The sequence below is a fragment of the Leucoraja erinacea genome, chromosome 9 (assembly GCF_028641065.1).
Source record: "Leucoraja erinacea ecotype New England chromosome 9, Leri_hhj_1, whole genome shotgun sequence".
Lineage (NCBI taxonomy): Eukaryota > Metazoa > Chordata > Chondrichthyes > Rajiformes > Rajidae > Leucoraja > Leucoraja erinaceus.
This window is the reverse complement of record NC_073385.1, coordinates 18760994-18776014: the sequence shown is the minus strand read 5'-3', so window position 1 is coordinate 18776014 and position 15021 is coordinate 18760994. Positions and strand designations below refer to the sequence as shown.

General features: G+C 44.7%; 1 protein-coding gene across 1 annotated transcript in view; it reads left to right on the top strand.

Annotated features, from left to right (window-relative positions):
- Positions 1-6443, top strand: part of LOC129700592 (AF4/FMR2 family member lilli-like) — a 58430-nt gene extending 51987 nt beyond the window's left edge. Inside the window, exon 3 of the mRNA XM_055641210.1 lies at positions 2338-6443. Coding sequence (XP_055497185.1) covers positions 2338-2559 — 222 coding nt within the window. The 3' untranslated portion in view covers positions 2560-6443. The remainder of the gene's footprint in view (positions 1-2337) is intronic.
- Positions 6444-15021: the final 8578 nt, after the last annotated feature.

The following is a 15021-nucleotide window of genomic DNA, read 5'->3' as shown; positions in this document are numbered from 1 at the left end:
ACTGCGCTGGCGCGGCTGACGGGCTCCCGATGTGACGCCAGAGATCCCCGCTGTGACACGAGTCACGGCAACCCTCTTCAAGTGCACCTCGCCATACCTCTTCTTACCCCTATCCTCCTCCATTCCCCTTCATCCCCAGCACCTGCTCCCCGTCCTCTTCACCCTCCCTCTTTCCCCTCTCATCCTTTCCCCCACTCTCTCCCTCTCCCTCCCTTTCCTTTCCCCTACCATCAGTGACTCCCTCCCTCTGTCCATAACCCCTCTCCCCTCCTTACCCCCCTTGACGTCATTGTGAGGTGGAAGCTGCTGGGTTTTTTTTAAACTGAGTTTTTTAAATTGTAAATGGGATCCCATTGTGATGTAATTGTGGGTGGAACACTGCTGACGGGCAGTTTATGGAAATTAGATCCCATTGTGACGTCATACGCTGCTAACTGCCAGTACAGATGGAAATGATTTTTGTCGAAATGGTGTTTGTAAAGTTTAAAATGTGAATAACTTGTAAAATACACCATCAATCTGAACTAAACCTGCCACGATACACCATAGGACAATGATGAGTAAGGTGGGCCAAAAATTGTAGTGCTACCAAAAAATGTACCGTTTTCAGGACATCACAGACACTCACACAGGCAGACATAGAAACAAACAAGATGAGAGATATATAGTAATATATAGATAGATGTTCAGGGCAAGTTATTTTACATTGGGGGTGGTGAGTACCTGGAACACGCTCCCAGAGGTGGTGGTGAGGAGTTAGAACATGCTCCCAGAGGTGGTGGTGGAGGCAGATACGATAGTGGCATTTAAGAGACCTTAAGGGACCCCTGCTATTTACAATATATATTAATGATTTGGACGAGGGAATTGAATGCAACGTCTCCACGTTTGCAGATGACACGAAGCTGGGGGGCAGTGTTAGCTGTGAGGAGGATGCTAGGAGGCTGCAAGGTGACTTGGGTAGGCTGGGTGAGTGGGCAAATGCATAGCAGATGCAGTATAATGTGGATAAATGTGAGGTTATCCACTTTGGTGGCAAAAACAAGAAAGTAGACTATTATCTGAATGGTGGCCGATTAGGAAAAGGGGAGATGCAAGGAGACCTGGGTGTCACGGTACACCAGTCATTGAAAGTAGGCATGCAGGTGCAGCAGGCAGTGAAGAAAGTGAATGGTATGTTAGCATTCATAGCAAAAGGATTTGAGTATAGGAGCAGGGAGGTTCTACTGCAGTTGTACAGGGTCTTGGTGAGACCACACCTGGAGTATTACGTACAGTTTTGGTCTCCTAATCTGAGGAAATGCCATAGAGGGAGTATAGAGAAGGTTCACCAGACTGATTCCTGGGATATCAGGACTTTCATATGAAGAAAGACTGGATAGACTCGGTTTGTACTCCCTAGAACTTAGAAGATTGAGGGGGGATCTTATAGAAACTTACAAAATTCTTAAGGGGTTGGACAGGCTAGATGCAGGAAGATTGTTCCCAATGTTGGGGAAGTCCAGAACAAGGGGTCACAGTTTAAGGATAAGGGGGAAATCTTTTAGGACCGAGATGAGAAAAACGTTTTTTACACGGAGAATGGTGAATCTCTGGAATTCTCTGCCACAGAAGGTAGTTGAGGCCAGTTCATTGGCTATATTTAAAAGAGAGTTAGATGTGGCCCTTGTGGCTAAAGGGATCAGGGGATATGGGGAGAAGGCAGGTACAGGATACTGAGTTGGATGATCAGCCATGTGAATGGCTGTGCAGGCTCGAAGGGCCGAATGGCCTACTCCTGCACCTATTTTCTATGTTTCTATGTTTACATGGGCACATGGATATGCAGGGAATGGGGAGGTATGGATCATATGCAGGCAGAGGAGATTATTTTATTGTGGCATCATGTTCGGCACAGACATTGTAGATTGATGCCCTGTTCCTGTGCTATACTATGGAGGCCAAAATCATAAAATTAAAGTGAAAACTATGGGCCAGCTGCAGGAAAATGGGAGTAGCCTAATATGAAAACTTGATCGGCGTGGATGTGGTGGGTCGAAGGCTCTTTTTCCGTGCTGTACAGCTCTATGACTCTATGACCATTCGAGGGCAAAGCCAAGAAACACGGAATGGGAATGGAAAACTGAAACTCGCCTCAAGGAAAGGGTCAGTGACATTGCAGCTTGATAGGGTTTTGTAAGTTGGAGTAATCCAGAGATGTGGGGCAAGGTTTGTAAATGGGATGGCAAAAGACATCAGCCAAGGTTCTATTCACTGGCAGATCTGGTTTCAAGGTTAGGTCTCTATAAACAGAGTGAAATGGCACTGAGTATCTTTGTATTATGCTTGCTCTTACAGATCCCTGTTATGACAGGTGCCTTCATGGATTCGCCTATCGACGAATGCAACACCGAGTTCTCCCCCTTTAATTCCTCGACCAACATGAATGAAGCCCCCTCAGCAAACCAGCCCGAGGAACCTGCCCCTCCCTCCAACGATGCCATCTGGTTATGGATTGCGATTATTGCTACCATCGGCAACATTGTGGTGGTCGGCGTGGTGTATGCCTTTACTTTTTAGGTGAATCCGGCGACCTGAGGCGACTGCCCTCCCGCCGGCCTGCCTCCAGGTTAGAGGAACTCAGTGGCCTTCCAGCTCATCCCCCTTCTCAGTGTGCATGCTATAATGGTGATCATGCCAACTGTGTCTGCTCGCAGTCACTTGACAATCAACATGTCTCAGCCTGTATCCAGGGAGCTGGGTGTTCTCCGTGAGATGAGCTCTGGTCTGCTGTCTTTCAACGAAGAAACCCTTGTATAAAGAACAATAACATTTGTCTGTTGAAAGACCCTTTCCTGATGCAATTCACGATGCAGTTTTCATCACTCAAGTATTCAGTACATTCCGATAAGCCAACTATTTGGTGACAGTGTCGAGCTTCACTTTGAGAATTGAGACACTGCAACAGGTTAACTTTTGGAATACTATAGATTTTTTTTTTTTAAATACAAGTCAATTTTATCCAAGGAAAATAAGTTTGATGGAAATCAGATTCAAATTGCTAATGGTTTTTATTGAGGTCGACTTGTCCCGAGTCATGGACAATTCTTGGGTGCCTATGTATCATGAGACTAACGGGGTCAAGTTAGCAATACCAAAAAAAAAAGTTTGTGAGTTGGGGGATGGCCTCGTAAGTTTTGGGGGGATTTAATTTTAATTCCACCTGAATGTTTGTATACGACACAAATGTTTTTGTGGCGGTAAGATTGGTGAGAATTGCATTGTATCTGAGGACTCTGGTTCAGTGTTTGAGAGCTGGGCTTGTATTCAAGCAGAAAACCAGTGGGTTGTGCAGAAGCAGGGGGCACTGGAGGAGCAGTAGAACACATTTCCACCATGTCCTCTCGATTTCCCCTTCAGACCTGTGCTGAAGATTGGCAGCATAGCAGTGCCGTTATTTGCTAAGTTGAAAAGCCAGTGGGAATAAGTGTGAAGCTGCCAATAAGTGCGGAATCACTCTCCCGCTGTAAGTACAAAAAAGACAGTTAATTCATCACTTATAATGCAATCCAGCAGGACAAAGCGAGGTAGAAAGAGATCTTGAGCAAGTGTACAAGTTAGACAACTGTAAAATCAGCACCTACGCTTACAATGGTCAGTGAAATTATTGGAAATTAATATATTCTTCTTTGGCAGTCTCTCAGGGTTACAAACAACTTGTTATCATTCCAGTTATAGAGGTTCTGAGGTGCCGGATGAGAGCAATGCAGAACCCCCAGACTCTGCAGGAAGGGTGTGATGGTGGGTTAGTCAGGAGGTGCTGCTTTTGCTTGGCTTCCGTGCGCTCCCATTCTCGAAACTCAAGGTCCACAGCGCTTTCCTGGACGTCCCTTCTCCATTTTCAACGATTTTTCGGGCCCAGGATTGCCACAGGTCAACAAAGAATGTTATATTTTTCTCAAGGAAGGTTTGTGAATGTCCTTGAAACATTTTTATTGACGTGGAAATGTCCTGCCATTGCGGAGTGCCTGGTAGTCAGACAAGTAGCTGACGTGGATGGCTTGGATCCTCAATGCTAGAAATGTTGGCCAGTGAGAGGATGCTGATGTTGGTTCACTTATTTTACCAACAAGTATGGAGGATGTTGCAAAAGTAGTATTGGTAGCACCTCCCTGGTGCTGTGTGTTATAGGTAGTCCATGTCTCAGGCTTGAAAGAGGTCAGGGACCAATGCTCTCTGGTGGACCATGTGCTTTGAGGTGCCTGTTATAGGTAGTCCATGTCTCAGAGGCGTACAATAGGGCAGGGATCATTGCTGTCTGGTAGACCGTGAGCTTTGAGATACCTGCTTTTAATTTAGTTTAGTTTAGAGATACAGCACTTTGGCCCATCGAGTCCGTGCCGACCAGCACTATCCTACACCCACTAGGGACAATTTACATTTACACCAAGTCAATTAACCTACACACCTGTACGTCTTTGGAGTATGGGAGGAAACTGAAGATCTTGGAGAAAACCCACGCAGGTCACGGGGAGAACATACAAATTCCATACAGGCATCAGTTGTAGTCTAAACCACCGGCGGCTGCCATGTCCACAGTCTCTGTCCTTTTTCTTTTTGTTATTTTTAGTATATGTTAAAAAGTATGTTTTAGTTTTCCTTGGTTTGTTTTATGTGGGGGGTGGGGAGTTGGGGGAAACTTTTTTCAATCTATTACCTCGATGGATATGCGGGTGATCGATGGTTAGTCGAAGTTTCCATGCTGCATCATTCAAATCAATCCAAGATGCAGGCAGCTAAGCTATTAATTTAAGACTATGTAACTACAACAATACAACTATGTAGATACAACAATAGACAGAGATTGAGAACATGGTGTTGAATTCATATGACACCTATCTTATATTAATCCTTCTGTTAGGAAAATAATCGAGACTTCAAAGCTTTGAAAGTGTCAGCCTTAGGCAATAGAAAGTACTTCAATGTTGAGTCAGAAATTATTGGAATTCTAGTCCAGGGGTCCGTGGGAAAATCTGTGATGATACCCCATCAGCCTCTCTCCATAAGTCCCCTGGCTGTGAGAAAACCGGCTCTTTTTATTCTCCCTGCCAACAGAAAATATTTGTTAAGTTTTGGACACCTTCCTAGAAGAAGTTTGTCATTAAGCTGGAAACAGTGCAGAGAAGATTTATGAGGATGTTAGGACTTTATTATTTGGAGCATAGGAGTCTGGGGTGATATTATAGAGATGTATAAAATCATGAGGGGAATAGCTAGGGTGATTGCACAAATGCTTTTACCCAGAGTAACGATGAATCAGAGGACATAACTATGTTGTGAAGGAAAGATTTCTAGTTTAGTTTTAGTATAAAGACACAGCATGGCCCTTCGGCCCACCAAGTCCACGCCAACCATCGACTACCCGTTCACACTAGTTCTGTGCTATCCCACATTCTCATTCACTCCCTACACACTAGGGGCAATTTACAGAGGGCCAATTAACCTACAAACCTGCACGTCTTTGGGATGTGGGAGGAAACCAGATCATCCAGAGGAAACCCATGCAGTCACGGGGAAAATGTACAAACTCCACACAGACAGCACCCGAGGTCAGGATCAAACCTGGGTCTGGCACTCGGAGGCAGCAGCTCTACCTGCTGTGCCACAGTGCTGCTTATAATAGAAACATGTTTTCACACAGAGGATGGTAGGTGTACGGAATGAGCTGCCAGAGAGGTGGTTGAGGCAGGTACTATAACAACATTACGTAAACATTTGGTCATGTACATGGATAAGAAGCGTTTAAAGGGATCTGGGCCAAACTTGGCAAATGGGACTAGCTTAGATGGGGCAACTTGGATGGCATGGAAGAGTTGGGCCAAAGGGCCTGTTTACGTGTTGTATGACCAAAGATCATAGAGCGGGGCAAGATGGTTCACTCTGCGAAAAGGCCGTTGTAGCTGATGGGTAATCTTCAGCGCCATTTCCCTAACCTGCTTCTGTCATGGCGTCTAGCTAATTCAGGAAGATTCTGCTATATCAAGCTGAGAGATTAAAGGATAGACACAAAATGCGGCGGGTCGGGCGGTATTTCAGGTCAAAAGGAATAGGTGACATTTCGGGTCGAGACTCGTCTTCAGACTGAGTCAGTGGAAAGAGGAACTCAAACCATCCCCCCCCCCCCGACACGGACACGGAGCGATCACCAGCCCCCCTTTTTTTTGTTAAACATCTATTTCCTTCGGATGTTTATTTTTAATTTTCCCCCTTACCATTTCCGTAGTTTTTCGATAACTGCCATGACCCGTTTGATGTCATCCTTCGCCCAGCTCCTGGTCTGGGCCCGCACCGATCTGCCGGACATGCTGTGTGTGTGTGTTTGTTTGGCAGAGTCTGAGGGGAGAAGCGCCGGCACCAAGAGCGAGCGAACGCGCAGACACACGGACGAAAGCAATGATCATAGAATGGCAAAGGTGACATTTCAGATCAAGACCCTTCTTCAGACTGAGTCAGGGGAAAGAGGAACAAGAGATATAGACGGTACTAAGTACAAATGAATGGAAGATATGCCTATATCTCCTGTTTCCCTTTCCCTTGACTGTCAGTCTGAAGAAGGGTCTTGACCCAAAATGTCACCTATGCCGCTCTATGATCATTGCTTTCGTTCGCTTGCTTTTGGTGCAGGCACTTCTCCCCTCAGACTCCGCCGAACAAACACATACACACACTCAGACACACAGCATGTCCGGCAGATCAGTGTGGGCCGAGACCATAGAAACATAGAACATAGGTGCAGGAGTAGGCCCTTCGAGCCTGCACCCCCATTCAATATGATCATGGCTGATCATCCAACTCAGTATCCCGTACCTGCCTTCTCTCCATACCCCCTGATCCATTTCGCCACAAGGGCCACATCTAACTCCCTCTTAAATATAGCCAATGAACTAGCCTCAACTACCTTCTGTGGCAGAGAGTTCCAGAGATTCACCACCCTCTGTGTGAAAAATGTTTTTCTCATCTCGGTCCAAAAGGATTTCCCCCCTATCCTTAAGCTGTGACCCCTTCTCCTGGACTTCCCCAACATCGGGAACAATCTTCCTGCCTGGAGCAGGACCAGGAGCAGGGCGAAGGATGACATCAAACGGGTCATGGCAACATGGTCGACCCGAAATATCACCTATTCCTTTTCACCAGAGATGCTGCCTGATCTGCTGATTTACTCCAGCCTTTTGTGTCTGTCTTCGGTTTAGACCAGCATCTGCAGTTCCTCCCTGTACAAGGTATGTGCCGTTTTCGTGTGTCCAGTCAGAATTGGCTTCCAGTCAGATTAACATTCACGCAAGTTTCCACACACACACTTACTTCAACAAATAGCGACCAAGGCAATGCTGACAGTGATGGGTGAAATTGATGAAGGTTTACTGCATTTAAAAAGAAAATTAAAAAAAAACATTTAAAACAATTAAAAACACACAAACTGTTCCCTCGAAACGCTCATTACACTGCGAGAGGCATAACTGAAGTCAGGTCGGGTTTACTGAAATGGCTGAAATTACACTTCGGTGCGTACCACACGTCAGTCCATCGGATTTCGCAGGAGTGGACTATCTTGCTCCGCTCTATGATCTTTGGTATTACTACAGTATATGACTCCAAAAAGCTTACTAAAATAAAAGTGTGAGAGTGAGCTGGTTGCTGGTGTTTGCCACTCACTCACTCACTGGTGTTTGTTCAGTCTGTTTCATTATAATGGGAGAGGATGTGCTGTAACACTGGGAGAAAAGCTGTCATCACTAGCTCTACCAGTCAACAGTCATTAACCACAAAAGGCCTTAGAGCGACAGTGAGTAAACATTGGTATTACGATTCCTTTGACAATAAGTTTGTGAAACTTATATATAACTTAATAAGTGTAAATGCCAATACTTATTTCACACTCTGTAACATATTAGTTGAGAGGTTTGTTTTCCTTCTTGGTTTGCTGTCAGTGCAAATTCTTAAATATGACTGGTATCCTGGGGCTACAAGAGGCACCATAGCAATGACTACTACTAAGGTCCTTCCCAGCTTATGAACACCCATCTTATGTACAGCATTTATATATATATATACGGTCAACCATTTAGAAGGCTGGAACCAATGTTTGGGAGACTGGCAGCATGGTATGCAGACATCTTCTGCCATGTGGTAACTTGGTTTGTGGCCCTATTTCCATCGCGGACTATTGGGGTTTATGAACAGTTCTCAGGTAAGGAGCCCTGCCCTAACCTGGGGGCAGTCCGTATAAAGTTCCACCGTTACATCCAGTTGAGTTTTATTGTTTCCTGTAAACTCAGAGGGTGATGGTGTATGGAACAAGCTGCCAGAGGTGGTATTTGGGGTAGGTACCATAAAAGCATTTAAAAGACACTTGGACCAAATGTGGCAAATGGTACTAGCTTAGATAGGGCATTTTGGTTGTCATGGATGAGTTGGGTCAAGGGACCTGTTTCTGTGCTGTATGACTCTATGACTCTAATCTGAGTTTCTAATGCTTATGGTCCATCGGTGCTCTTCACATTGAGTAGAATTAGCCAGGAGTTCAGCAAGAAGAGGTGATTTGATTGGGTGACAGAGGAGTTCACAAAAAGATTGAGACTGCTTCAGCCCTGGAACCAGAGGTCACAGTCTCAGGATAAGAGCTTAGGTATTTACGATGGAATTGAGGAGAAATGTCTTCACCCAGATATTTGTGGATGTATAGAATCGCCTCGTCTGAGAGTGGTGGATCCCAATTATGGAGACCATTAAAGGCTCATTGACAAGATTTTGGATACACAAGATGCTGGAATCTGGAGCAAAGCACAAAGTGTTGGAGGAACTCAGCTCTTTTCCAGCTTTCTCCCCACCCCATCCAAATCCACCAGTCTGAAGAGGGTACTGACCAGAAAGGTCGTCTTCAATTCCCTCCACAGATGCTGCCTGACCCACTGAGTTATTTCAGCACTTTGTGTGTTGCGACAGATTTTGGACCATTAGTGAGCCCCGGGAGGGAAAATGGACAATGATTTGGGATCACGGGATGCCAGATATCCATGTTGCTCCCTACTCTCAGTTGGTCAATGAGAGGCAGCTGGGAAGAGCACGATCCATGGGGACTCCATGGTAAAGAAGCGAATGTGTAGCCAAGGATGGAAAAGATTTGGGATCAGAGGCCTTTCCTCTCCACAACTCTTATTTGGTTGTTTTGGACTGAAAAGTCTAACTGCAGGTGTCTGGAAAAGTTCTGTTTGTCTGTAAGTGTAGTTTGGTAGAATTGTGGAAGGAATGCTCAGAGTTTGTGACGCCGGTAGAATAGGGGCGTAAAATACTCCAGAATTCAGAGATTGGGGGGTGGGAAGACATGATTAGAAAATAGGTAGTGGAACATCTGTGATAGATTTGAGAGAGATTTTGTATATGCTTTGATAATATCTTCCCCCTGTATAGATTGTAATACAATTTAGTGGCGACCTTCTATTTAATGGACCAAATACCGTTGACGTAGAGTTGTTCTACAGTCACTGTTCTATACTGATGATATTTCCTGGTTTTGATGTATTTGTATAACGTGGCTCTTTAATAATTCTCACTGTTCTATTTTCTTCCTGTTCACGTTCAGATGCTGTAGATTTTTTTACAATTACGTTTTTAGAACCGGGGTGAAACTCAAGATTGTGGTGGTTGTGGATTAAATGGGGATGTCAAATAAAACGTTTTCTGTGGTCGTGTTGTTTCTCAGTGCAACCTCTTTGTGCGGGAAATTCCAGAAGGTCGGCAGGTTTGGGAACTGATCTCCACTGGAGTAGCCAGTTCTGAGCCGGTGACAGTAATCATCGACTCTCCCGCTTGATAAAGAGACACTAAGGTGTGCAGGCAGATCGGTAAATGCACCACACCTCACTCTGTTGCCCTTGCAACGTTATCAGCTGACATTTTAATGGACCATATAACCATATAACAATTACAGCACGGAAACAGGCCATCTCGGCCCTACAAGTCCATGCCGAACAATTTTTTTTTCCCCTTAGTCCCACCTGCCTGCACTCATACCATAACCCTCCATTCCCTTCTCATCCATATGCCTATCCAATTTATTTTTAAATGATACCAATGAACCTGCCTCCACCACTTCCACTGGAAGCTCATTCCACACCGCTACCACTCTCTGAGTAAAGAAATTCCCCCTCATATTACCCCTAAACTTCTGTCCCTTAATTCTGAAGTCATGTCCTCTTGTTTGAATCTTCCCTATTCTCAAAGGGAAAAGCTTGTCCACATCAACTCTGTCTATCCCTCTCATCATTTTAAAGACCTCTATCAAGTCCCCCCTTAACCTTCTGCGCTCCAGAGAATAAAGACCTAATTTATTCAACCTATCTCTGTAACTTAGTTGTTGAAACCCTGGCAACATTCTAGTAAATCTCCTCTGTACTCTCTATTTTGTTGACATCCTTCCTATAATTGGGCGACCAAAATTGTACACCATACTCCAGATTTGGTCTCACCAATGCCTTGTACAATTTTAACATTACATCCCAACTTCTATACTCAATGCTCTGATTTATAAAGGCTAGCATACCAAAAGCTTTCTTTACCACCCTATCTATATGAGATTCCACCTTCAAGGAACTATGCATGGTTATACCCAGATCCCTCTGTTCAACTGTATTCTTCAATTCCCTACCATTTACCATGTACGTCCTATTTTGATTTGTCCTGCCAAGGTGTAGCACCTCACATTTATCAGCATTAAACTCCATCTGCCATCTTTCAGCCCATTTTTCCAAATGGCCTAAATGACTGTAGACTTTGGAAATCCTCTTCATTATCCACAACACCCCCTATCTTGGTATCACCTGCATACTTACTAATCCAATTTACCACACCTTCATCCAGATCATTGATGTACATGACAAACAACAAAGGACCCAACACAGATCCCTGAGGCACCCCACTAGTCACCTGCCTCCAACCCGATAAACAGCCATCCACCATTACCCTCTGGCTTCTCCCATTCAGCCACTGTTGAATCCATCTTGCTATTCCTGCATTTATACCCAACAGTTGAACCTTCTTAACCAACCTTCCATGAGGAACCTTGTCAAAGGCCTTACTAAAGTCCATATAGACAACATCCACTGCTTTACCCTCGTCAATTTCCCTAGTAACCTCTTCAAAAAATTCAAGAAGATTAGTCAAACATGACCTTCCAGGCACAAATCCATGTTGACTGTTCCTAATCAGACCCTGTTTATCTAGATGCTTATATATATTGTCTCTAAGTTTCTTTTCCATTAATTTGCCCACCACTGAAGTCAAACTAACAGGTCTATAATTGCTAGGATTACTCTTAGAACCCTTTTTAAACAATGGAACAACATGCACAGTACGCCACTCCTCGGGGACTATTCCCGTTTCTAATGACATTTGAAATATTTCTGTCATAGCCCCGGCTATTTCTACACTAACTTCCCTCAATGTCCTAGGGAATATCCTGTCAGGACTGGAGACTTATCCACTTTTATATTTTTCAAAAGTGTCAGTACTTCTTTTACTTTGAACCTCATAGTATCCATAGCTACTCTACTAGTTTCCCTTACCTCACATAATTCAATATCCTTCTCCTTGGCGAATACCGAAGAAAAAAAATTGTTCAATATCTCCCCCATCTCTTTTGGCTCTGCAGATAACTGTCCACTCTGTCTCTCCAATGGACCTATTTTATCCCTCGTTATCCTTTTGCTATTAATATAGCTGTAGAAACCCTTTGGATTTACTTTCAGTTACTTGCCAAAGCAACCTCATATCTTCTTTTAGCTTTTCTAATTTCTTTCTTAAGATTCTTTTTACATTCCTTATACTCCTCAAGCACCTCATTTACTTCATGCTGCCTATAATTATTGTAGATCTCCCTCTTTTTCCGAACAAGATGTCCAATTTCCCTTGAAAACCAGGGCTCTTTCCAGTTTTTACTGTTTCCTTTCAACCGAACAGGAACATAAAGATTCTGTACTCTTAAAATTTCCCCTTTAAATGTCCTCCATTTCTCTTCTACATCTTTCCCATAAAACAAAATGTCCCAGTTCACTCCTTTTAAATCATCTCGCATCTCATCAAAGTTAGCCTTTCTCCAATCAAAAATCTCAACCCTAGGTCCAGTTCTGACCCTCTCCATAATTATATTGAAACTAATGGTATTGTAATCACTGGACCCGAAGTGCTCCCCAACGCATACCTCCGCCACCTGTCCCGTCTCATTTCCTAACAGGAGGTCCAGCACTGCCCCTCCTCTAGTAGGTACCTCTATGTATTGCTGCAAAAAACTATCCTGCACAAATTTTACAAACTCCAACCCATCCAGCCCATTTACAGAATGTGTTTCCCAGTCTATGTGTGGAAAGTTGAAATCTCCCACAATCACTACCTTGTGCTTACTACTAATATCTGCTATCTCCTTACACTTCTTCCCTTCCTCAGTGCCATGTTAGGTAGAAGTGAGACACGAGGACCTGCAGATGGTAGAATCCTGAGTAAAAGACAAAGCGCTGGTGTGACTCAGCAGGTCAGACATCATCTCTGGAGCACTTGGATGGGTGATGATTTGCGTCAGACCCATCTTCAGACTGGAAAGTAATCACGTGGGTTGGCTCCAGTTGGTCTAGTTTCCTCCACATCCCAAAGACGTGCGAGTTTGTAGGTTAATTGGCCGTCTGTAAATTGCCCCTAGTATGTAGGGAGTGGATGAGAAAGTGGGATAACAGAACTAGTGTGAACAGGTGATCGATGATCAGAATGGACTTGGTGGGCCATGGTTTCCTGGTTGTAGCTATGACTAACCCTACAATCAGACTGAAGAAGGGTCCCGACCCGAAAGGTCACCTACGCATATTCTCCAGAGGTGCTGCCTGACCCACTTTGTATTTTTTCTTTTTGTAAACCAGCACCTGCAGTTTCTTGTTTTGCTCCCTAAACCTATCCTATCCATATAGAGTCATACAACATGGAAACGGGCTCTGCAGCCCAACTCATCCATGCCGACCAGGATGCCCCATCTAAGCGAGTCCCATTTGCCCGTGTTTGGCCCATATCCTTCTAAACCTTTCTTATCCATGTACCTGTCCAAATGTCTTTTAAATGTTGTGTTAGTACCTGCCTCAACTACTTCCTCTGGCAGCTCGTTCCATACACCCACCACCGTTTGTGAAAAATGTTGCCTCTCGGGTTACTATTAGTTTAGTTAATTGTTACGTGTACTGAGGTCGTCTTGGACTCCATGCAACTGGATCCTGACCCAGATCTGTCAAGGACTGTGTGTTGGTTGTCTGTGCACCAGTCTGCCCACGTTAAACAAAGTCACGCGCAGGCGTCTTCCAACCATGGAGACACCCATGGTCAGCCATGACCGAAGGGGGCCTATGGAAACTGAGGTACTATTTAAATGTTTCCCTTCTCAGCTTAAACTTATGCCAAGGGTTTGGAGTAAAAAATTGTCAAATGTACTGATAATAAGAATGAAGTTCTTACATGCAGCAGAATACCAGCCTATAAACACAGTACCCGCAAATATAGCAAGAGATAATGATCACAAGACCATTTCCATGCACAGTCCGCAGATCACTCAATTCCTTTATTGCCCTGAAATCTAATGGTCTCTGTTTTGAATGAAATCAATAAATGAGTTTTCACAGCCCTCCGGCTGGATTAAACCGTTAGATTTTAGAAAATGTGCAGAAACAGGCCCTCTGGCCCACAGAACCTTCACCGACCAGCGATTACCCCGTACACTAGCACTATCTCACACACTAGGGGCCATTTACAATTTTAGCAAAGTCAATTAACCTTCAGACCTGTATGCCTTTAGAGCTTATCCATCAGGTAGATAAGGCTTTTGTCACAGTGGCCTTTATCAGTCAGAGTATGGAGGTTGGGAGGTCATGTTGCAGTTGTATAAGACATTGGTGAGACCGCATTTAGAATATTGTGTCCAGGTCTGAGCACCATGTTATAGGAAATATATTGTCAAGCTTGAAAGGGTTCAGAGAAGATTTACGAGGATGTTACCAGGACTAGAGGGTGTGAGCTATAAGGAGAGGTTAAGTAGGCTGGATCTCTATTCCTTGGAGTGCGGGAGGGTGAGGGGTGGTTTTATAAAGGTGTATAAAATTATGGGAGGAATAGATAGGGTAGATGCACAGTCTCTTGCCCAGAGTAGGGGAATCGAGGACTAGAGGACATAGGTTCATGTTGAAGGGGAAAAGATTTAATAGGAATCTGAGGAGTAACTTTTTCACACAAAGGGTGGTGGGTGTATGGAACAAGCTGCCAGATGAAGTAGTTCAGGCTGGGACTGACCCAACGTTTAACAGTTAGACAGGTACGATGTTTATAGAGGAGTTGTACGTTTGATAGCCACAGGGGGAAAGGATCTGTGGCGTTCTGTACTGCATCTTGGTGGAGCCAGTCTGTTGCTGAAGGTACTCCTCAGGTTGACCAGTCTGTCATGGAAGTGGGGAGCTGTATTATCGAGGATGCTCCGCAGTTTGAAGAGCAACCTCCCCTCCAAGACCACCTCTCATAAATCCGACACCTCCCCCAGGACGGAGCCAGCCTTCTGCAGTGTAAGGGTTTAAGAGACAATTTCATCTAAATTTGTGGAATGGAGTTATCAGCTAAATTAGCAGCCTCACATTCCTTCGCCTCGTCAAAACAGGATTCAGACACGTTATCTCCTAGAATGGACCTTGCACCTGTCCATGTGAGGGGACTCGCATTGTCTGGGAACGCAGCCTTTCCCGAGCCATTCTATGAGAAAGCGCAGCGTTGGTGAACAAAACACAACAGCAATATTTGGGTAGACCCGCCGCGCCCCCTGCCGCTAGTGGCTTAGAAACGTTGCAGACATGGTTGGCTCGGGGAGGGGGGCAGTGGCGCGCGGTCTGCTCTGATAAGAAATGCCATAAAGGATGATGCTGGGGCGCCCTTTCAGTGAGAGAACCTCAGCCATGGCCACCGGTACCAGGT